Below are 15,563 nucleotides of genomic sequence, written 5' to 3' on the forward strand. Positions count from 1 at the left end.
CAACCAAAACGCATAAAATGACACCAGAAGCACAAGAACAATATTCAAGAACAACAGCACCAATTACACACGAATTTACTTGAAATACAGAGAAAGTTTCTATTTTTACAAACTTAGTTCAAACATGTAAACATGCTCAAAAACACATGAAAATATATGTTAAACTATATGTGAAATAGTACGTAAAATAGTTATCACCGATTGAACAGTATGATGAGAACAGTAATATGTATTTTAAATCAAGAACACATAATGAATCTACTTAATAAATAGAATTATGACTATCTAGTGTTTCGCGATCAAAATGAGAAGAGAAAAGTGAAAAAAACTAGACGATTAGTAAAACAATATATTGAATAATCTTTCGTCTTTTGTTTCTGTGTGTTTTTTATGGAGATTTCGAAATTTTCTTGTAGATTTTCTTGAGTTTTCGCAATAATTTTAACAGTTTCTTGAGAGATTTTGAGGTCGTTTGAATTTTCAGGGTTGAGATTTTGATCAAGTAAGAAGAAGCGTCTTTCATAATTTGAGCGCGTTATTGAAACAGTTGATGAGCGCGTGGTTACACGCACGTTGATGTGAGGGTTATTTTTATTGGAATTGGACCCACTTGTATCAACTTGTAAGCTAAAAAGACTTGTGTATATAGCAGCTGTTTATTTAATACCTGATTTGCCTATGCTAATACAAGTGCAATACAGGTTTTTTTTTTTTATGGGCAAGTTAAATCAAACGAGGTTTGAACCCGATTTCTATATGGAAAAGGAACAAATGCAATTTGAGCTACATCTCATTGGCCAAGCCGGTGGGTTTCTTTATTTTTTTTGGACAGTAGTGGGTTTTCTTTTTGTCATGAATACAATAGCTTTACGTGGGATATTTATAGGTCCTCGGCTGGGCCATGAGTATTGATGAGCCTGCATTCTCCAAATAAAGTTGGGCCTAGCTTTGGATGGCAGCAGAAATGCAGAATGGGGCGTGTGTGACTGTGCTTCGGATCCTCACCTCAATGCCAGTGCCGGCATCAGATCCACTTGTCTTTGTCCTATTTTATTAATTCTGATTATAACGCTAACCCAATCTAATATAATCTAACCAAATCAAATCATAGCCTCCTTTCTGTAGTAGCAGTTGGCTCATGGTCAAGAAGCAAAGCCTATCTGACTATCTGTCATTTGCGCGAGTGAAGTAGTTCCTTGATAGTGTCTTCAAAGTTTAAATGCCAAAAAAAGGAGAAATTATAATGATGCCTCAATCGTGACCGTCCAATGCGTTGACCAAAAGGGAGGCGGTTCTTCCCATCAAGAAAGGAAGACCCCCACCATTTTCCCCCACTTTGCAATTGGTGTTGCCAGCGTATCATCACATCAATAAGCCGCAAAACGCAAAACACAAGCCACCTTATTCTAACAAACCCCCTCTTTCTTCTTCTCGTCTTCGTCTTCGTCTTGTCCTCCGATCTGGACTGAAATCCAAAACTCGAAAACCGAGACCTACTCCATCCAAATTGGAATCGAGTTTGGGATTCAATTGGAAGGAAGGTTCTGATTAGAAACCCTAGGGAGATAGAGAGAGAGAGATAGAGAGAGTAGGGGTTATGTGATGATCGTGGTCGATCGCGAGGATGATGAACAGCTCGAACGGCATGATGTCCCCGTCGTCATCGGGAACTGCACAGTCCCCTGGGCTCAAGACTTATTTCAAAACCCCTGAAGGCCGATACAAGCTTCAATACGAGAAGACTCACCCTTCTGGTCTTCTTCATTATGCTCATGGCAAAACCGTTACTCAGGTCTCCTCTTCTTCTTGCTTTATCAACAATCTTTTCATTATTATTATTTTTTAGGGTTGTAGGCTATCTGCTTTCTTCAACGCATACTTAGTTCAATGTATCATACTTTACCTTGCTTCCATTTATTGCTAGGGTTTTTCTTCCGATTCATTTACACTCATTTCTAAATCTGTCTCATTCAAATATCTTGTATTCATTGTGATTTTTATTTTTTTAATGTTTTTTCCCGTTGTGAATTTAGTTTTGTTGACTTTCAGAGATGAGTTCTGTAATGCTTTTTTCTTCCAAGATTGGTTGTTAAGTTGAAGTGCCTTGTGGTTACTTTTAACACATTGTTGGTTTGGGTTTACCCATGAGCAGGTTACTCTTGCACATCTCAAAGACAAACCTGCGCCTTCGACCCCGACTGCGTCTTCTTCAAGTTTCAGTGCCAGCAGTGGGGTGCGGTCTGCGGCAGCTAGATTGTTGGGAGGAAGCAATGGAAGCCGAGCGCTTAGTTTTGTCGGGGGCAATGGTGGAAGCAAGAGTAATGGAGGAACGAGTAGGATTGGTTCAATTGGTGCCTCCAGTTCAAGTAGTTCGCTGGCTAATCCAAATTTTGACGGCAAAGGAACCTACTTGATCTTCAATGTCGGAGATGCAATTTTCATAAGTGATTTGAATTCTCAAGATAAGGTATATTGCTTGGGTTGGATTGTGATGGATTGTTGGTATTTTGGATTCGCTAAAAGAGAGATTTCTTATTACTTGTAGGACCCCATAAAGTCTATTCACTTTAGTAACTCAAATCCTGTGTGCCATGCATTTGATCCTGATGCTAAGGATGGACATGATTTGCTTGTTGGCTTGACCTCTGGAGATGGTAAATAAGTGTTCATTAAAATTTCCATTTCCATTGTTTAAGGAAAATTTAAGCTTTATGAATTTTTTTTCCCTGTTTGTATTATTGTAGTCTACTCAGTATCACTGAGACAGCAATTACAGGATGTTGGCAAAAAGCTTGTTGGGGCTCAGCATTACAACAAAGATGGTACCGTCAGTAACAGGCAAGGATTGATCCTTTATGATGTTTTCTCTATAAATACAAGTTCTAATATTTTGTCAAAAGCCAAAAGTGTTGTATGACATAATTTGTTCATGCTCTCTTCTCAGTGACTTAAATATTAGGAATTACTCAGTTTTGATATTCATGAGCACTTGATTGGCTGTCAGCAGCTCAGTAGGCTTGATAATGATTTGGAACCATGCCAGAGATGAGCATTTGTTGCTTTCATTCAATGAGGAAAACGTTTTATTTTGTCACCATACAGTATGGTATATCTATACAATGTTTAACTGTTTCATAAAGTGTATATTGGAATTTGCTATTACTGAGTAAGGCATACTAATGTTAATATGTAGTTCAGTGGTTTTAATTCTTTCCATTTTGTGGTTGAGATGCTATTGGAAGTTTGGAACTTGGAATTATGATGTCAAAAGGACACTGATTAGAAAAAATTATGATTGATGCATTTTAATTTGAACAGTCGTTGTACGTGCATTGCTTGGGTGCCAGGAGGTGATGGAGTTTTTGTTGTTGCTCATGCTGATGGAAATTTATTCGTATATGATAAGGTGAGATTTACTTATCTAGAGAGCTTAACATATTTTGGGTGTACTTACCATGATGTTTCTAATGGTCAGTTGAACAACTATTTACCCTTCTTTCCCACATTTCAGAATAAAGACAGTGCTGGTGATTCTTCATTCCCAGTTGTTAAAGATCAAACTCAATTTTCTGTTGTGCATGCACGTTATAGTAAGGTATTGAGTTTGACTTATGTTTAGTTTCTTTGTAAAATTTACATATGCAACTTCCATTTGTTTATTTGGACTATTAATTTACTGTAGCTAAATTCAGCTTTAATTGGCAGCCATAATATATGATTGGGGCATGTTTCGATTGCCAGTGGGATATACAAAATCACCACAAAGTGATGCAAATGAAGAGTTTTTGCAGAAAATATATGCTTGGATAATCACTTTTTTATTAATCATTTGGATATTTCAAGGCACGGATCTATTTTTAAATTCAATTCAACATATAAATCACTTTGCATTGCAATCAGCCAGTCACGTAACAATTTTGATAAAATCAATTTCATCAAGAATCAATTTTACAAACGTAGAACCAACATGCTTAGTTCCTATAGAATGTTGTGGTTGTTTCACATAACACTTGATTGATGTCTCTATTTGTTTCAGATGAAACCATTAATGCTAGAGGTTGCACTTCAGGAGAATTTCTTGTGTGATGTATTTCATTTTTATTGACCTATGCAGAGTAACCCAATAGCCAGATGGCATATATGCCAGGGTTCAATCAACATGTTTTCTTTCTCATCCGATGGAGCATACTTAGCAACTGTTGGAAGAGATGGTATATCTTCTATTAAACACCATCAACACTAATATTAGTTCAACTTTGTTTTTGTTGTGAAAATAAATAAATCATTCCATCGTACTCTCTGCTTTCAGGCTACTTACGAGTGTTTGATTACGTAAAAGAACAACTTATATGTGGTGGAAAGAGTTATTATGGGGCTTTGTTGTGTTGTGCTTGGAGGTGAGCATGTTTGATCTTAGTCAATTATTCTGTTTTTCTTTAGTTACTTCTGGTTGATTTCATTATTTGAAAATGCAATATCATGATTAAAACTATTTCAACAGCATGGATGGGAAATATGTTTTGACTGGTGGAGAAGATGATTTAGTTCAAGTTTGGAGCATGGATGATCGTAAGATTGTAGCATGGGGTGAGGGACATAACTCATGGGTATGTTGCTTGGTAACATTGAGTTGGAAAATGTTTCTACAATTGTACCGAATTAATGTCTGTCAAATGCTGTGATCAGGTAAGTGGAGTGGCATTTGATTCATATTGGTCATCTCCAAATTCAAGTGATAATGGAGAGAACGTGATGTATCGATTTGGTTCAGTCGGTCAGGTACCCATGATATTGCTATTATTGTGATTTTTCCTTTGTTCTTTTTGTAGCTTTGGCTATATACTTTCCAAAAGTTTCCACATGATTCTTCCCATTACCCAAGATTTGGTTGACAGGATTGAAAATGAATTGCTGGATCCACTTGTGTAGAAAGAAATTTTGGGAAATTTGTTCATTCGGTCATGCTTTTCAGTTATTGGATTTGTCACTAGTTTTTAAGAGGCTTTAATATCAACTATATGCTTATTTGAAGCTACTTGAAAGTTGAAGGGATGAAAAACAATTAGGATTACTTTTTACATTTCACATAGGAATGGAGTACATGGGTTTAGCAGCTCTTGGACTTCATATGATTTATTATGTTAGGCAGTGCTAGTTCCTACGTTCACAGTGAAACATTTTGCCAAACATTAGAACATGGGAATGTTATGTACAAAATTATGTCTTGAATTCTTTAGACTATTTGTTGATTGATTAGAGATTATGGAATGCCATTAATATTCGTTGTTTGGATATTCAAACACCAAAAGTCTTATTTTCCTTCCACTCTAATTTGAGTGGTGTTGGCTGGACTTAAAATTAAACTTACTAAATTCTTTTCATTTCATCGGCCTCCATTGTGCCTCTGGGCAATAGAATGAAAACTTTTCCCGATTGATATCCATTCAATAAAACTTAACATTTATTAAATTTCATTGAACTCACCATTAGATGTGCAATAAAATTTTGAAAATGCCTTGTGATTGAATTTCCTGTATTTTTGTATCTGGATGTGTTTCCTTATGTTGTTTTATTTTCCACACAAATGTTGGTACTAAGATGTTTTGGTGGTCAGGATACTCAATTACTTCTATGGGACCTGGAAATGGATGAGATTGTAGTGCCCTTGAGGCGTCCTCCTGGTGGGTCTCCGACTTACAGTACTGGAAGCCAATCATCCCATTGGGACAGTGTTGTTCCATTGGGTACCTTACAACCTGCTCCAAGTATGCGTGATGTTCCAAAAATCTCCCCATTGGTTGCTCACAGAGTGCACACTGAACCACTCTCTGGCTTGATATTTACTCAGGAATCTGTACTCACTGCCTGCCGGGAGGGGCACATAAAAATCTGGACGAGACCTGGTGTTGCCGAGAGCCAATCAAGCAACTCTGAAAACTTGTTAGCCACCAGCCTTAAGGAGAAGCCTTCACTTTCCAGCAAGATTGGAAATTCTAGCTACAAACAATGACATTCCAAATCTAAAGGGAATTTCAAGCAAATTTTTTAACGGTTTGTTTATCTTTTATCCAGTTGGTTCCCTTAGTTTTTAACATGTTGATTCTAGTAAAGATGAACCAACTGGTTTTACTGTATATTTGCGGATGAGAATGCCATTGTTGGCAGCGAGAGGATGGGAAGGAGAGTTCTCTCTGGCCGCCTCCTGTAATTACAGAACGGCTGTTATTAGGATGTCTGATTAGTGATTACAGGAATAATGTGAAATTGGTACATGAAGATCGGAAGCGCATACTGCATACAAGCCATTATTTATTTCGTTAGCTCTTTAATTGTTGGTTTCACCAACATGAATTGTATAAAGCTGAATAGTTTGGCTATGTAATCTGAGGTCGGTGAGGGTGCCCTCTTTTCAGGATATTAATATTCGATGACGCTGTCCTAATATTTAAATTGATTCAGCTGTGATCATCGTGAATCCTCGCAATGAATCAATTGTGTTCCGAATTTAGGATAGTAAGTTTACTCGCAACAAAAGTGCAGTATACCGGTGTTTGGAATGGAAGTGTGAACAAAAAATAATCTGTCACGTGTAAATAATATATGGAATTGTAATGGGTTTTACGGAATAAAACCAACTTCGGCTACCATCTATTTATATCACATAAAAATAGATACTAATATGTAATAGAATTAATTTATGCCATATTGCTTTGTAATCGTGTTACAACAATAATTTTGCACACATAGCAATTTTACATTTTTGTAATATAAAAAATATATTAAATTTTTATATAGTATTAATATGTCATTTATCATTAACTACTATAAAATTTATATCAATTTATATATGTCACTAAACAAAATGTTAAATTTTTTTAATCAATTAAACTTAATACATTAACTTACTCAGTTGAATAAAAAAGAAACAGCTAATACAATTATTATTTACATTAAAAATGTATATCTTCCATTGTATTTCTTTTCGTTGAATAATTATATTGAATCATATATAAATTGCTAAATGAATGTATTGTACAATATTTTCTATTTATATATTATCTAATGCATTTCTAAACAATGTAGCATTTTAAATATATATCATATAGTATATACTATAACTAATTTTGCTCTCAGGGCATCGCGGATGTCTTACTCTAGTTATTGCACAGCAGAATGCCATCCATTGTTATTACTTATTACTGTTAATTTTTTCGATTCCTTCAAAATTGCATTATAAAGACAATTTCTTCAAGCTTGCACTGTAGACACACTGGTGAATAATAGTGACGTGCTCAAACTTGTCTATACATTATATTTTATGTACAGCGAAATGCGTTTTATGATGCCACAGCGTTCCCTGAAGGAAATAATAAATATGCAATATTCAAGTGTAAAGCTATGTCAGCCTTAAGTGGTTGTTGCAGATGATTGATGAGTTGATACAGCCACCTCTTGGGAACCAAGCTGATGCTGATTCAACTGAGCAAACCATCTTCTCCTCCATTTCAGAAACTCAAACAGAACAGAGGCTACACACATTACAGCTCCAAACCCAGTAAATGTAGCAAGTAGCATAGATAGCACTGCTTGCACATGAAGCTGTCACACCATTAAACAAAGCAATTATTACGTGTGCTTTACTGGTACAGTTGAAAGTTTATTACATGAGATGTGTATTGTATTAATTTCTGTCATGTACATTGGGTCTTAAATAACTAAATGGGGTATGGGATCCACATAATGAGATGGTTCCTACATCCCATCCAAAGTTAGCAAGTATGTGTCTGTTAGATAATGTATTAGGACCTGATATTTATTTATTTCTGTTTTATGCTTATGTGTATGATTCAGTTAATAGGGTCAAAGTCATTAGTGGCCTCAGAGGCAAGTTAATTTTTTTTGTTCAGCTAGTTTCTATTTTTAAGGAAGTGGGGTCCTATTCTTAAGGTAGTGGAGTGAGTGGTTAGTTTTTTTTTCTTTCTGTTATTGTATTTAACAGTTTATTGAATAGTGTCAGAAGTTAGTTTTGCTTCTTCAGTTCTCTAGTGTTCAACTCTCTCTCTCTTTTTTTTCTCTGAACATACAACAGTTCGAGTGTGAGTTCTGCAAATTCATTGCAGGACAGTGAGTGAGAGTGTGTGAGGATTGAGTGAAACAACAACAAATTGGTATCAGAGCCTTAAAGTATCTTAAGGGCTGTGGTGATGGAAGCTTCATCAACAACTATTGGGCTAGCAGGCATTGCTCCTCCAATTCTTGATGGGAGCAATTATCATGTCTGGCAAGTGAGGATGAAAGCATTCCTTGAAGGAGCTGATCTGTGGGAGGCAGTGGAGGATGACTACGTGGTGCCTCCATTGGTTGCCAATCCAACTGCAAATCAACAAAAGCTCTACAAAGAACGTGTGACTAGAAAAGCCAAAGCAAGATCTAGTCTCTATGCTGCTGTTACTCCTATTATTTTTAATAGGATTTTGAGTCTAGAATCTGCAAAAGATATTTGGGATTTTTTGAAGAAAGAATATGAGGGCAATAAGAAGATTAAAGGAATGAAAGCAATGAACCTTAAAAGGGAGCTAGAAAGAGTGCAGATGAAGGAAAATGAATCAGTTCAAGAATTTGCTGATAAACTCCTAGACTTAACCAATAAATTGGCACTGTTGGGTACTGATCTTGGAGAGGAAAGACTTGTCGAGAAGCTCCTCTGTTCTGTACCTGAAAGATTTGAAGCTACTATAGCATCTCTTGAGAACACAAGAGAAATCTCAGATATGCCATTTGCTGAAGCAGTTAGTGCTCTTCAAGCACAAGAACAAAGGAGGGTACTGAGGAGAGGAGATGAGCCAGTTGAAGGTGCAATGCAGGCTAGGGTGAAGCATGGAAGTGGTGAGAAGAAGAAGCAAGGCAAGCAGTTTGGTGCTCAACAGACCAGTTTCAGTTCAAGTGATGCACAAGTGAGGAAAGGGAGTGATGAAACCTGCAAACACTGTGGAAAGAAAGGTCATCCTTTCTTTAGGTGTTGGAGAAGACCAAATGTAGTCTGCAAGAAGTGTGGGAAGATGGGGCACATAGAGAGAATCTGCAAAGAAAAGAGCTCTCAACAAGGAGAGGCTCAAGCAACTGCAGGTGAAGTGGAGCAATTGTTTGTTGCTTCAGGCTTTGTGTCTCAAGTCTCACGTGATGGATGGCTGGTGGACAGTGGCTGTTCCAATCACATGTCAGGAAATGAGGCAATTTTCACTAATATTGACAGATCAGTCAATACTAGAGTGAGAATTGGGAATGGTGATCATCTAGAGGTTGAAGGAAGAGGTAATGTGTTACTTGAAGGCCCTGGAGGAGTGAAGCTGATGTCTGATGTCTACTATGTTCCCAAGATAGATCAGAATCTTCTGAGTGTGGGACAGTTAGTTGAGAAGGGCATGAAGATTGTGTTTGATAAGAATGAATGTGCTATTGCAGATGAGGAGGGCAAACTCTTGTTTAGGATCCCTATGCAGAACAAAACATTTGCATTCGATCCTGCAAGCAAAGAGAGCAAAGCTATGGCATGTGTGCAAGGTCAGGAGGAGTTGTGGCATAGAAGGTTGGGTCACTTTCACTATAAGGGATTGCAGTTTATGCAGAGGCATGGTTTAGTTGAAGACTTGCCTCAGTTGGGAAGTGAAGTGTCTGATTGTGAAGTATGTCTGCAAGGGAAGCTAGTAAGGAAGCCATTCCAGAAAACAAGATGGAGGGCCAAGAAGAAGCTTCAACTGGTTCACTCAGATGTTTGTGGGCCTATGCCTGAGGAGTCACTGAACAAAAGCAAGTACTTTGTGACCTTCATTGATGACTGCACAAGATTTTGCTGGGTCTACTTTCTCAAACAAAAGTCAGAAGTTGATGAAATATTTCTGAGGTTCAAACAAGAGGTGGAGAATGAAGCAAATTGTAAAATAAAGACAGTGAGGAGTGATAATGGTGGTGAGTATACCTCAAAAAGGTTCAAAGCCATCTGTGAGAACTCTGGCATAAAGCAGCAGTTTACAGTTCCTTACACTCCCCAACAAAATGGGGTGAGTGAAAGGAAAAATAGAAGCATTGTGGAGATGGGAAGATGTATGCTACAAGGCAAACAACTACCCAAGAGCTTCTGGGCAGAAGCAGTAAATACTGCTGTCTTCTTGTTGAATAGGTTACCAACCAAAGCTCTCAACAAGCAGACATCATTCGAGGCATGGCACGGGTACAAACCAAAGGTTAGTGGACTAAGAACATTTGGTTTTCTATGCTATTACTTGACTCCTTCAGTCAGTAGAGACAAGCTTGATCATAGAGGTGAGGCTGGTATCTTTGTAGGGTATAGTTCTCAGTCTAAAGCCTATAGAGTGTATTGTCCTGATGCACAAAAGATTACTATGAGTAGAGATGTGATTTTTTGTGAAGATAAAAATTGGAAGAGGGCAGTATTTGAAAAGAAAATGGCTGACAATATTGTAGTTGAAGCTAATGTGCAGAATGAGGATGAGTTAAATGAGGAAGCAGATCTACAGAATGAGTGTGAGCTGATTGAAGATGAATTGATTGATAGTTTGCCTATGCGAGGTACAAGACCACTGGCAGAGGTCTATGCCAGATGTAATGTGGCTCTCCTAGAACCAGGAACAGTTTAGGAAGCAAAAGGAAGTGTGGAGTGGGCCTCAGCTATGAAAGAAGAACTGAGCATGATCAACAAGAACAACACATGGCAACTTGTGTCTAAGCCTGATCACAAGAAGACTATAGGTGTCAAATGGGTTTTTAAGACAAAATTGAACTCAAATGGCACTGTGAACAAGTATAAAGCCAGGTTGGTTGTGAAGGGATATGCTCAAGTGAGTGGGGTGGACTACTCTGAAACTTTTGCTCCGGTTGCTCGCATGGATACCATCAGATTGCTACTAGCTGTTGCTGCACAGAAAAGGTGGACCATCTATCAGCTGGATGTGAAATCAGCTTTCCTAAATGGTGACCTATCTGAGGACATCTATGTAGACCAACCAGAAGGATTTGTTGTTAAAGGCCATGAAGACAAAGTGTATAAACTGAGGAAAGCCTTGTATGGGCTGAAACAAGCTCCCAGAGCTTGGTATAGCAAAATTGATTATTATCTGCATCAGCTTGGGTTCCAGAAGAGTCTAAGTGAAGTCACTCTGTACTACAAACAGAGTGAGAGAGGCCTTGTGGTGGTGTCTATCTATGTCGATGATCTGCTTGTTACAGGAGAGAAGGAGAGTGAGATAGTGAAGCTGAAGGTAGGACTGATGAAGCAGTTTGAGATGACAGATTTGGGGAGAATGTCTTACTTTCTTAGCATGGAGATTCAGCAAAAAGAAGGTGAGATATTCATCTGTCAGAGAAAGTACATCAGAGAGGTCCTAAAGAGATTTGAAATGGGAGAATGCAAGACAGTCACTACTCCTGTTAATCAGAAAGAGAAGTTAAGCAAGAGTAATGTGCAGGATTCTGAGCATGAGAATGAGTACAGAAGTCTAGTAGGCTGTCTAATGTATTTAACAACTACTAGGCCTGACATTCAGTATGCAGTGAGTATTCTATCGAGGTTCCTTCATTGTGCAGCTAAGGAACATCTTACTGCAGGAAAAAGGGTGTTGAGATATCTAAAGGGACTCAAAGTTATGGTGTGAAATTCAAAGCAGTTCCTGAGATGAAGCTGGTTGGTTTTGTAGATAGTGACTGGGGTGGTTCGGTGGAAGACATGAAAAGCACAATGGGTTTCTGTTTTTCACTTGGATCAGGTTGTTTTTCCTGGAGCTCAAAGAAGTAGGAAGTTGTAGCACAGTCTACAGCTAAAGCTGAATTTGTGGCTGCAACTGCAGCTGCAAAGCATGCAGTATGGCTCAGGAAGTTACTTTGTGATTTGGGGTTGCAAGAGAAAAGATCAACTGTGTTGTATGTGGACAATCAAGCTGCAATTGCAATTGCTCAGAATCCAGTCTTTCATGGCAAGACTAAACATTTCAAGCTGAGATTCTATTATCTGTGTGAAGCACAACAGGAGGAAGAGGTGGAGCTGAAGTATTGCAAGACAGATAATCAGATAGCTGATGTCTTCACCAAGCCTCTTGCTGTTAGTCGATTTAGTCAATTGATTCATGAAGTTGGAATGTGTTCAGGTCTCTAATCCAAGGAGGAGAAATGTTAGATAATGTATTAGGACCTGATATTTATTTATTTCTGTTTTATGCTTATGTGTATGATTCAGTTAATAGGGTCAAAGTCATTAGTGGCCTCAGAGGCAAGTTAATCTTTTTTGTTCAGCTAGTTTCTATTTTTAAGGAAGTGGAGTCCTATTCTTAAGATAGTGGAGTGAGTGGTTAGTTTTTTTTTTCTGTTATTGTATTTAACAGTTTATTGAATAGTGTCAGAAGTTAGTTTTGATTCTTCAGTTCTCTAGTGTTCAACTCTCTCTCTCTTTTTTTCTCTGAACATACAACAGTTTGAGTGTGAGTTCTGCAAATTCATTGCAGGACAGTGAGTGAGAGTGTGTGAGGATTGAGTGAAACAACAACAGTGTCCACCAGTGAGCAAGATAGTATAAAAAGGCCGCTTGGTGCACAAGCATCCTTGTTAACACAGGCTCCGAAAAAAGGGCTGCACCCAAAGGGTATAATATATGCAGTCTAACTCGATACTTATATCATTAGCTGTTTCTATGGCTTAAACTTATCACTTTGAGGTTACACAGAGACAACTCAATCGTTGATTCAAGATAATTATATGAGTATGCAAGAGTGTATGCCAATAAAATATTTTTTTCTTTAGTTGAAATAATCATTTGTCTTTTTACAAAGTAACACACAAATTTCCCTTACCAGTGAATAGAAAAGACGACCAGCAAGAAACACCATAACAAATTGGGCAATCGCATAAAGCCAGACATGTTTTCTCCTCGCTAAGAACAAAACTGCAGGAATCAGTTTAATAATACCAAAGGCAGGATTCGAAGTTCACAGCATAGGCTAATAGTGGAAGAAAAAGAGAGACTTACCCATTGTTGTTGATGTCATGCTTGAAAGAAGGCCTAATATACAAGAAAATGGGAGAGATATTGCAATGGCACCAGACCCCATATTTGAAACCTGTCCAATGAATAATGGTATCTCATCATTAAGATTACATTTTGGACCAAAGGGAATTATCCAAGTCGTCCAGTAGTTGTACTTACAAGAAGCTGCTCAACAAAACAGAAGTAAGCCATCATGTTGATAACCACAAGAATTGGAACAGTTTCCCAAACCCTGTGAAAATTCTATGCATTAGTTCTGTTGTACCATGTTGGCAAACAACATTTAAGGTTATGTTTGGTATGTGTTTCAAATAAAGAAAATGCGAGATAGGAGATGAAAGGAAGAAGTGTTTCCTCTTGCCTGTATTGCTGACCTTGGCTACTTATCAAGAAGTTTGGTGAATGAGTACTCGCAATTCGTAAAAGAGTGACAGGTAGGTTCTGAACTTGTTCCTTGCACACATCACATGTTCTGTTACCTTTGATGCTGAACCATTTAACCACGCATTCTTGGTGCGCCAATGCTAGTTCACCTTTGCAGCTGCACTCCATTTTAAGGGTATCAGAACCTTCTCCAAGTTCAATCAAACATATTCTACACACAGCTTCTTCTTCAGGAATGTCCTCTCCATCCTCATTCTCAACTGAACCAGAATAAACACATACATACACAATGTGGTTATTATTCGAATGTCCTAGTAAAGATAACTTGTGCTTGGAGATCTTTGAATTACTAACTTAAATCTTAAGGATCTCCTGCATTAACTAGTGATCATATGTGTTCTGTTAAAGTGATTCAAACGTGAAGAAGGAAGTCACCAGTAATGTCAGGTGAAGATTTCATAGATGTTGTGGCAGCGCTACCAGCTAACCGTGGCGTAGTAGGAACTATGCGCAGCATCACACCTACTGATGTGTTCCCATCTTTGTTAAGTGCAGGAACTGAACGCGAACGATGGATCGATGATTGCTGTCCTTTTCTCTGTAAAATGAGGTGAACCATTTTGTAACAAAATGTTTAAATCATGGTTATTGAGAGAGCAACTCATTTCAACATTGTGATCAAAGCATGCTAACTATGAAAATTCAACAGAAAATTGGATCACTGCTAACCACATATGTTGTCATATTGGTTGTGTTTCCTCCAATTGGTGTCACGGGTAAAGATGACATCTTCTTCCCTCTAGGTGTGATCAACTTTGTAAGAGATAATGTCCTCGAAATCATAGGCTTTTTCGGCACCTCTGTGGAAGAACCTTCAAGTGCTAGAATGGAAGCCTTTTCGGTGTTCCCTAACTTAAAGCTAAGTTTGGGAATAAGGGCTTTAATATTTGATTTATTTTTTGGTTGTAACTCATTGATACTGGAGAAAGCAGGGCTTGTAGAAGGCATGTTAATTCTCAAGAATTCCTCTCTTGCTTCATCAAGATTTCTTGCAGGTATCTCCAACATAAGATTTTGCCTTCTTCCATGTTGTCTACTAGGTAGTTCAGTTATTTCACTTGATTCTACACCCTATACATGAAGAATCATACATAGCCTTTGTTAAGCTTCAGATGCAAATGTCTCTCATACATGTGTTTCAGATGGAGCATTACCAATTCAATTATGAAGATTTACACCAATGACGGTTACCCTTTTTCGCATGGAATGCATATGCCTTATGCATGTCATGTTTTACCACAAAATTATGTCATGAACACAATCTAATTTCATGTAGCTTCTAAACATGCCACTGAGTGTATAGGACAACCATAGAATCCATAATCGTCTTTTGGGTTATTTCTGTTAGCATCAGAATTTTTCAGGTACCATTTTAATAGTTTAAAAATAAAAGTATAGAAGTTTCCAGTAATGTAGTTTTGGAATTTAACCAGCACCAATCAATAGGCATCCAACGAAACAAAAGGAAAACTATACAAGTTTTTCAATAGTGTAGTTTAGGAATCTAATCAGCCTAGTTAGTACTAATAGTTACATGCACTATGAGTATGCTTTGATGCTCATGGATAATTGGAATCTTTTAAGCGTTCAAATTCCAATACTCAGCTACAGCTAAAGTTCCTATTGGTCAGAAACAGGGGGAAGATATGATCAATGACAAAAGGTATCAACTAAGAACAAAACACAGTTCCCCATATGAATTCTATTGGAGATATATAAGTTGCCGAAAGTAGAAACAGTTAGCTGTAAACTTAAATATAAGAAAAATAGAAAAATGAATAAATAAATAAATGAAAATTTACCTTATGAATTGCAGTGTGAGCTACGGTAGCAGTGGTAGTGATACCATCAACTTGGTCTCTGTGCATTGGAAAGTCTTGTTCTTGTTGCTGAGTTGCCATAGCTGAAGTGAAGGAATTCAGTGGAGAACACAAAGAAGCTCAAAGCAACACAACTATACAAGTATCATATGAACAATGGAAATTCAGACAAGTCTTAGTAATGTGTTTTGAGGGAATGAATGTTGATGCAGATCGTGGAAGTTGGAAAGAGAGAGAGAGATGAAGAG

The 15,563-nt window shown here is 37.6% G+C and overlaps 2 protein-coding genes across 3 annotated transcripts; one reads left to right on the plus strand and one right to left on the minus strand.

The window, feature by feature from the left end:
• Positions 1 to 1,123: 1,123 nt before the first annotated feature.
• LOC107493468 (uncharacterized) lies at positions 1,124 to 6,488 on the plus strand. The gene is made up of 11 exons (XM_016114562.3): positions 1,124 to 1,792; positions 2,153 to 2,467; positions 2,546 to 2,654; positions 2,745 to 2,838; positions 3,319 to 3,406; positions 3,512 to 3,595; positions 4,115 to 4,211; positions 4,310 to 4,397; positions 4,502 to 4,607; positions 4,687 to 4,779; positions 5,615 to 6,488. The coding sequence occupies exons 1-11, from the start codon at positions 1,625 to 1,627 to the stop codon at positions 6,008 to 6,010; spliced, it is 1,638 nt and encodes a 545-aa protein (XP_015970048.1). The 5' UTR covers positions 1,124 to 1,624; the 3' UTR covers positions 6,011 to 6,488.
• A 644-nt stretch (positions 6,489 to 7,132) lies between these two features.
• LOC107493469 (uncharacterized) lies at positions 7,133 to 15,563 on the minus strand. 2 transcript variants are annotated; one of them, XM_016114564.3, is made up of 8 exons: positions 15,298 to 15,563; positions 14,165 to 14,566; positions 13,871 to 14,033; positions 13,413 to 13,695; positions 13,211 to 13,283; positions 13,034 to 13,124; positions 12,858 to 12,937; positions 7,133 to 7,599 (listed from the first exon to the last, which is right to left on the minus strand). In XM_016114564.3, the coding sequence occupies exons 1-8, from the start codon at positions 15,394 to 15,396 to the stop codon at positions 7,408 to 7,410; spliced, it is 1,383 nt and encodes a 460-aa protein (XP_015970050.1). In that variant the 5' UTR covers positions 15,397 to 15,563; the 3' UTR covers positions 7,133 to 7,407. The 2 variants fall into 2 exon arrangements, with proteins under 2 accessions (XP_015970050.1, XP_015970049.1); XM_016114563.3 differs by having other exon boundaries at positions 12,858 to 12,949.

Source organism: Arachis duranensis, chromosome 6, assembly GCF_000817695.3.
Source record: "Arachis duranensis cultivar V14167 chromosome 6, aradu.V14167.gnm2.J7QH, whole genome shotgun sequence".
In the NCBI taxonomy this organism is placed as follows: Eukaryota; Viridiplantae; Streptophyta; class Magnoliopsida; order Fabales; family Fabaceae; genus Arachis; species Arachis duranensis.